Source organism: Diplotaxodon limnothrissa, linkage group LG3 (assembly GCF_057381915.1).
Source record: "Diplotaxodon limnothrissa isolate DT_005_m linkage group LG3, D_limnothrissa_male_GT1.1, whole genome shotgun sequence".
Classification (NCBI taxonomy): Eukaryota; Metazoa; Chordata; class Actinopteri; order Cichliformes; family Cichlidae; genus Diplotaxodon; species Diplotaxodon limnothrissa.
The window spans coordinates 20,657,855-20,665,942 of NC_140598.1; the positions used below are offsets into that span (position 1 = coordinate 20,657,855).

General features: G+C 42.0%; 1 protein-coding gene across 2 annotated transcripts; it reads left to right on the forward strand.

Annotated features, from left to right (window-relative positions):
* The first annotated feature begins 5,508 nt into the window (after positions 1–5,508).
* Positions 5,509–7,585, forward strand: LOC146634873 (E3 ubiquitin-protein ligase TRIM21-like). 2 transcript variants are annotated; one of them, XM_085342684.1, is made up of 3 exons: positions 5,509–5,753; positions 5,925–5,934; positions 6,112–7,585. In XM_085342684.1, the coding sequence occupies exons 1-3, from the start codon at positions 5,509–5,511 to the stop codon at positions 7,156–7,158; spliced, it is 1,302 nt and encodes a 433-aa protein (XP_085198810.1). In that variant the 3' UTR covers positions 7,159–7,585. The 2 variants fall into 2 exon arrangements, with proteins under 2 accessions (XP_085198810.1, XP_085198800.1); XM_085342674.1 differs by having other exon boundaries at positions 5,509–7,585.
* Positions 7,586–8,088: the final 503 nt, after the last annotated feature.

The window sequence follows — 8,088 nt, forward strand, 5'->3', positions numbered from 1 at the left end:
CCTAGCTTTAAGAAAAACAGACTGGTTTTGGCTCATATTATCTCCTCCTCCTCTCCAGCATGACAACATCCATACCAGACGAGCATGCATCTTGAAGTCTTTGTGCATCCACCTAAACGAAGACTATGAGAAGTTAATAAAGGAGTACTTGGTGAGCCATTGTGACAGCATGTTGTCTGTAACATTCTCATACAAATTGTGACGTTGCCTCAAATGCAAATCATTAAAATTAAAATTTTGAGATTAGCAACAAGACACCTGGTATTGGGGAAAGGATGTCTTGAATACCAAACAGTATTAAGCGTTGCAATAAAGAATTTCTGGAATTTGGTATTGGAAGGAAAGAAATTTATGCCTACTTAAACTTGATACACAAACATACAATGCATTTAACATGCATCAAGACTATATTGCTTTTGAATCTGTACTTGGATTAAAACAAGTCCTGTTGTTTTTTCATTGTTATGGTCATCAGTATTTGTAAATAGAAATGTCTATGAACTTTGAGCTGTTTAGTACTAACACTTCTATACCTGTTTTATTTTAGCAGCTGAGTTAGCCTTTTCTCGAGTCCTGTCCCCCTAAGTTACTCTTGCTACGTCCGACAAACAAATGGTTTCCTCTGCGCACCAATGGGTACCCGAATGTGCGAGCAGACATGCTTCATAATGTTCGGTACATTTACCTGGGAATGGGGCCATACACACTGTTTAATCCATTCACGTTGTTTTTGACTTTGTGAATGGAAAGAACACAACTCCTCCAGACACAATCTCTCGGCGTATCGGTGGGCACACCGCTTCTCCATCTTGCTTGAGGTTAATGTTTGTCAGACACAGTAACGGTTGCTATAATGTGTAATTGGACAATGGCCCGGTGAGAGGTCAATTATGCCACCTCTTTTGACATGAGAGGTGTATTTTATAATTTATGTATTGGAGTAATTACTAACAACTACTTTAGTGGTGTAATTTTCTGTTTATTACTTTGACTACTTGGATTTTATGAACAGCATAGAAACAGTTGTTTAAACAATCTCTTAAATTTTACTTTGTTGTCTTATACTTTTTCATGTAGGATACGGACAGCGAGGCAAAAAGCTGCATGGAGCAAACTGTGATGGGGGTGTACGTCATCCAGAAGGAGGGTGCTGAACCTGAAGATGACCCAGAGGACGTTGGTGTCGTGATTGAGGGTGTGGAGGCTAACACTGATTTGGGTAACATTGCACAAGCATGTGCTCTGTTGTTTGGACTCATATACCGTTTGAACCTGAGCTACCCACCAGAACTTAAATGCACCTTTGAAGTCCTCCAGAAGATACTTTTAAATCTTGATGGACAAAAGCTGTCTTCAAAGGTACAGTTTCTGAAAAACAAGCTTATGGGGTGAGAGCACTTGAAAATGACTGATAGGTCTTGAATGGTTCATTGGTGCAATGGTGATTTCCAATATATAATGTTAATATTTGAGTTGTTTATATTTTTTTTCTTTCATTTAAAACATTTTTTTTTTAAGTTTTTGGATTCTCTCTGTTGGGCAATTCACCTTTTATACAGCACTGCAGATGATTTTTGTTTGTCCTTATATAGATGGCTCAAAATGGATCAGAAGTACTGACAGAAGTACTATGTTGTGTTTATGTATCAAGGTCCTGTAAAGTTTAAGACCACTGCCACCTGTTAAGTTCACTGTATTATTGTTTCCATTTTGCTTGCTAGCATGTTTTAAAACACAGCAAAACTATATTGCTAGCTGTGGAGGACTGCAACCAAAATTAAAAAAAATAAATACAGAAATATAAAAATTGGTCAAACTAATAATTATTTCAATGAGATACACCAAACAAATATAGATTTTCATCACCTATGGAATTTTTTGTTGTTGTTGTATTGCCCCCAAAATATTTCTAATTATTTTATTTTATTTTTCCAAATTCACACAATTCGATTTTGTCACATGTTTTAACTTGCCAAGTGGGAGATGTATTTTTATCTTTTAGTTTAATTTTTTAAAATGCATTCGATATATTGAGCAAATTTTGCATCTGTTTTTAGTTGTGGAAGCTTTGGTTCCAACATATTACCTATGTAAATAAGTATTCTAACATTTTACCTTTTGTAGTGGCATAATGCTTGCAGGTGTACAAAAATGGTAAGCTTTTATATTGTCCACTAAATCCAGTTAATAAAGATAATGTTATCATAATCTGATTGTGACTTTTTTTGTAAAGTAGTGGGTTTCTAAATGTGTAACAAATGTAAACAAATCTAATTGAAATAATTTGGTTGAAATGAGTGAAATCATTGCCTTGATTAACAAAGTAGTTGTTGAAACAACAAGATTTAATTCTGTTTTCCTAAACTTTTTAAATTGTGTAGAATGAATTAAAACAAATTTCACTCTACATACTTAAATAAATCACTTCAAATCAATGTAAGTATAGTATGTTGATCCAACGTAATCTGATTACATTAAACCACCAAATGCTAAATGTGTTGGTTTGACATGATCGAAAAGGGTTTATTGTACTTGGTTAAATTGTGTGCAAAAAGGGTGCCATGATTAAATTGTGTTCATCCAACAACAGATTTTTTTGAGTGTGGGAATATTTATTAGAAACAAAGTGAATAATATTATTTTATTATCACGTTGATGCAGCACATGGTTCAGTTAGCTTTGTATAAACACGTGTTAGAAATGTTCTTCAATCAGCTCTTTTTACTCTCATTTCACAGCCAGTACTTTTTACTTTTACTTGAGTAAAGAAGTTGAAACAGTACTTGGAGTATTTTTAACAGTAGTACTTCTACTTCAGTACAGACTGTGTGTACTTTTACCACCTGTGTCTGAGACCTCCTTCAGGGTCCACCTGAAGCTCTCAGTCTGCTGTGGAAAAAGGAAATCCAGGTGAGTTTCTCCTGATCACCTGAGGCCGTCATTACTGTGTGAACCCACACACCACTCCTCACTCCTCCCACCCGCTGCACACAGTCACTGAGTACAGACCGGCTGATTCCTGTAAAGGGAGAGGCAAGAAGAGGCGGAGCAACAGCTGAAAAACAAGAAGCTCAACGTCATTTTGCAGAAGTGAAAGTGTGAGAGAGCAGCAGCAGAGCTGCAGTCGAGTCCTGTTTGTCTCTAAAAGAAGATTCACTGGAGTCCATCAGGTTTCTCTCAGCAACAGTGGTGAGTGCAGCTGATCACACTTCCTGCTTCTACACAAATCTTCACTCTGTTCACTTCATCAGGGCTCTAGAGCGCCACCTCATTTCTCCATGGTGCCACTTAGGCTACGTCCACACTCGCCCGGATAGATTTGAAAACAGCGCTCCGCGTCCACACTAGTGTTTTCAGTCGTTTTCACAGAGTTGTGCGTCCACATTAAGACGGCTGAAAACGCTTACGTTCCAGTCCTGCGCATGCGTGAAACGCAAGACGATTCAACCGGTCTCATTTCTGTCTGCCGCTTATTCACTTTCCGGCTGTTTGAAACGTCGCGGCAAAAGGTGGAGGAAAAGCACCGAGTTTTAAAATGGACTAACAATGTGACACAAACGCACCGTCTCCAAATTATTTACTTTCCGGCTGTTTGAATCGTCGCAGCAGAGGTGAGCAGCGTGATAGGAGTGGATGTAGCTGTGGGTAATGAGAAAAGATGAAAAGAACGATTGATAACTTTTTCGTTAAGGCCGGTGCTCTGACACGGAGCCATCAACCTCTCAGTGTCTAACACTGGTCTGCAGACGGCATCAGATAATGAGCCACATTAGATGGACTCTGAGCCCACTGACAGTAAAAGGGTGAAGTGTAGACATTTGGAAGAGAGCGGCCTGACCAGTTTCTCTGACTATGATACTGTAAAGCTGACAACATGATGCATTTACTGTGGTGAGTGTGCAAAGACCATGGCAGGTGTTGTGCCAAGGTAGGGATCCCCAACAGGATCTGTTTCCCTGCGTCAGGAACATCGGCTGGGCAGGGAAAGCGGACCCAACGCACTCCGCCTCCATCACGACCAACTAGACGTGGAAGGAGTGATGTTTTAGTGACAACATGAAAGATGAGTGTGACCGTTCAGTTTGTGGGTTACAACAGAAAATGATACATTTATTGTTCTCGTGTGTTATCGGACGGGATCGTTTTAACAAACCGAGGACATTTTCCTGATAATTATCTGTATCCTCCTGTAACTTTACTGTTTAAAGAGCTAAAACCTCCAACATTTCAGGATCAATAAGTCCTTATAAGACGTGTTTGTGAGCTAAAAATCAAGAATGTGGGATACTGTTTGTCTGTGTCAGCCAAACAACTTCACATCTTTGTAACGACTGTTAAAAAGATGTTCATCCTGTTGATCCTGTTCATCTGGATGCTGCACTGTACAGCAGACACGACGTTGTTCAGTTTGTGTTTGAGATGAACCAGTTTGTGTCTGAGTGTGTTGCTGGGTCTCCACCAGTTACTCTGACAACTGAAGGTTCAAGATTTTTATTTTGACATTTGCACACAGGACCAACAGTCCATGCACAGTGGAATACTTGTGCAGAGCTTTCCAAGTCAAATCACACTTTAACAATATAAAGACAGAAAAAGCAGAAGGATAGAAATGAAGTCCGGAGTAGGGTAGTCGTACTATTTTCTATATACAAAGAAAAAGAAGAAAATGTACAGAGAGTGTGTAGTTCTCTACCTCTTATCGCACTCACAGTGTTGCACATTTGTTCCACAGATCTGTTTCACAAGTCTGTTGTGAGTGTATTGCCCGATGGTCAGTGAACCGATGATACATTCAAAGTGAGGTTAAGTAGTGCTGTGTTATTTTAAGTGTTCAGTGTGTTTTTGTTTGCCGTCAGTCTGACAGTTGTGGGGAAGAAGCTGTTGAAGAATCGTGTTCTGTGTGTGATGCTGCTGTCCGCTCTGTTGTGTCTGAGATTGTATGTGCAGCTTTGTATGTGCAGGTCCATGGATGCAAGTGTTGTTCCCATAATCCTCTCTGCAGACTTTCTGACTCTGCAGAGCCTTCCTCTCTGTCTGTGTAGTGTTTCCATACCAGACAGTGATGCCTGCGGTGAGGATGCTGTCTATCAGTCCTCTGCAGGCCTGGGTGAGAGGGTGGTGGTTCATGCCAGCTTTCCTGAGCAGCCGAATGAAATAAAGCCTTTGCTGGGCTTTTTTCACAGTTGCTGTAGTGTTGAGAGTCCAGCTCAGGTCTGATGTAACCTGCAGTCCCAGGAATCTGTGGCTGTTTGCCCTCTCCACCTCCGTCGCTTTGACGATAAGAGGCTGCAGGGGAGGGAGTTCTTCCAAAAGTGCAGTATTCATTCCTTGGTCCGTGTTGAGGATGAGGTGAAGAAGCTTCTGTGATGAAAAGAAACTCAAAGAAGTCCAGACGCTTTTCTCTCCAAGCTCCTCAGACTACTGACGCTTGTTTCTCTCTTTGTAAAATGAAATTTAAAGTGAATTTTGAATCAAATGTTTCTCTTCTTTCTCCCTCAGAGTGCAGACATGTCTGCTGCCAGCAATCTGCGATCTGAAGATCAGTTTCTGTGCTCCATCTGTCTGGATGTGTTCACTGATCCAGTCACTACACCATGTGGACACAACTTCTGCAAAACCTGCATCAGTCAGCACTGGGACATGAATCAGAGCTGTAAGTGTCCCATGTGTAAAGAGACTTTCTACACTCGACCTCAGCTGAAGATCAACACTTTGTTCTCTGAGATGGTTGCTCAGTTCAGACGTGAAGCTCAGCAGAAAGCCAGCAGCAGCAGCTCAGAGCAACAAGCTGCCAAACCAGGAGAAGTTCCCTGTGACGTCTGCACTGGAACCAGACTGAAGGCCCTGAAGTCCTGCCTGGTGTGTCAGACCTCCTACTGTCACACTCACCTGGAGCCTCATCTGACACTGAAAGGCCTGAAAAGACATCAGCTGGTTGATGCTGTGGAGAACCTGGAAGGCAGGATGTGCACGAAGCACGATAACCTTCTGCAGCTGTTCTGTAAGACCGACCAGACATGTGTCTGCACGCTCTGCCCTGTTTTAGACCACAAGAACCACAAGTTTGTTCCTCTGAGAGAAGAATATGAAGGAAAGAAGGCAGAGCTGGAGAAGACAGAGGCTGAGATTCAGCAGATGATCCAGAAGAGACGACTGAAGATTCAGGAGATCACAGAGTCGGTGAAGATGAGTAAAGATGCTGCAGACAGACAGAAAGCAGAAGGTGTTCAGGTCCTCACGGCTCTGATGGAGTCTGTTGAGAGACGCCTGAAGGAGCTCATGAAGGAGATCGAAGACAAACAGGAAGCTACAGAGAAACAGGCTGAAGGTCTCATCAAAGATCTGGAACAGGAAATCTCTGAGCTGATGGAGAGAAGCTCTGAGGTGGAGCAGCTCTCACGCTCTGAAGACCACCTCCACCTCCTCCAAAGCTTCTCCTCCCTGAAAGCTGCTCCACCCAGCAAGGACTGGACAGAGGTCAGAGTTCATCCACCATCATATGAGGGGACTGTGGGGAGAGCTGTGGCTCAGCTGGAGGAGACAGTCTGGAAACTCATGAAGAAGAAGCTGTTTGAGGCTGAGCTGCAGAGGGTGCAGCAGCATGAGGTGGATGTGACTCTGGATCCTGATACAGCTCATCCTGATCTCATCCTGTCTGATGATGGAAAACAAGTGTATGATAGTGATGTGTGGAAGAAACTTCCAGACAACCCAGAGAGATTTTCTGTGTGTGTTAATGTTTTAGGAGAGCAGAGTTTCTCTTCAGGCAGATTTTACTTTGAGGTTCAGGTTAAAGGAAAGACTGAGTGGGATTTAGGAGTGGCCACAGAGTCGATCAACAGGAAGGGAGGAATCACACTGAGACCTCAGGATGGTTTCTGGACTGTAGTGCTGAGAAATGGAAATGAGTACGAAGCTGCTGCTTCCCCTTCAGTCCCCCTCTGTCTCCATCCTGGTCCTGAGAAGGTGGGGGTGTTTGTGGATTATGAGGAGGGTCTGGTCTCCTTTTATGATGTAGGTGCTGCAGCTCTGATCTACTCCTTTACTGGCTGCTCCTTCACTCACAGACTCCACCCATACTTCTGTCCCAGTCTAAATTATGGAGGTAAAAACTCTGCACCTCTGATCATCTGTCCTGTCAATCAAACTGATCAATGACTGATTTTATTGGATGAATGATTGATTTTTCTTGAAGGGAACAAATGAACATATTGAGTGTAAATCCTCTACAGTCTCCATGTTTCTATAGAATCTGATCATCAGGACTCTGATTCACACTTTGATTCTCATGGAGTTTGATTTGAACAGAAGAAAAGTTGAATCAGGAAATGTTCCCACTGATGGAGACTCGAGCTGAAGAGCAAATATCAGAGAACAAATGTCCAAAAGCTTCATTTCCAATAAAGTTTGTTCAATGCTTTGAGTGAATCCAGACTCATGTGTGGCTGTTATACGGAGCATCAGAGTCCAGCTGAGTTATGTTGGATACAAACTGCTTATTTTGGCTCTGTGAGGAGTTTTGTTCACTGAAAACTGATGAGACGGATAATATTCAAAGAACTCTGTAGAGATTCATGCATCCATGTTCTCCACCTGCAGGTGTGGAGGAGAAAGGTGGAGCACAGACTGCTACATCCTTCCAGTCACATCATTTTGATGATTATATTTGCATGTTGTGATGATTTGGGTTAAAGACAAACAGAGTTGAACGGCTGCAGTCACAGCATGAAGACGATGCTGAAGCTGAGCTGTCAGTGAACATGTTTCACTGTGATTTGATTTGAAGAATAGAAAGTGTGTGTGGCTGCTGACAGCTGCAGTCTCTGCTAGTCTGCATAACACACACACAACTTTCCCCCTGAGGCAACGATGCAGCAACAACACAAAGAACAGCTGCAGACACACACACACACTGTTAAAGAACACTTTACTGTTTAAGGCAGAATTCCTCAGTAACAATGATTTGAGTCTACTGTGTCTACTGTGGTTTCCAACATACAATCTACTGAAACATGTTTTTCTTTCTGCCGTACAAACTATTTGATCACAACATCTTTGCTTTTTTCCTCCAATCGTTTATTCTGATTA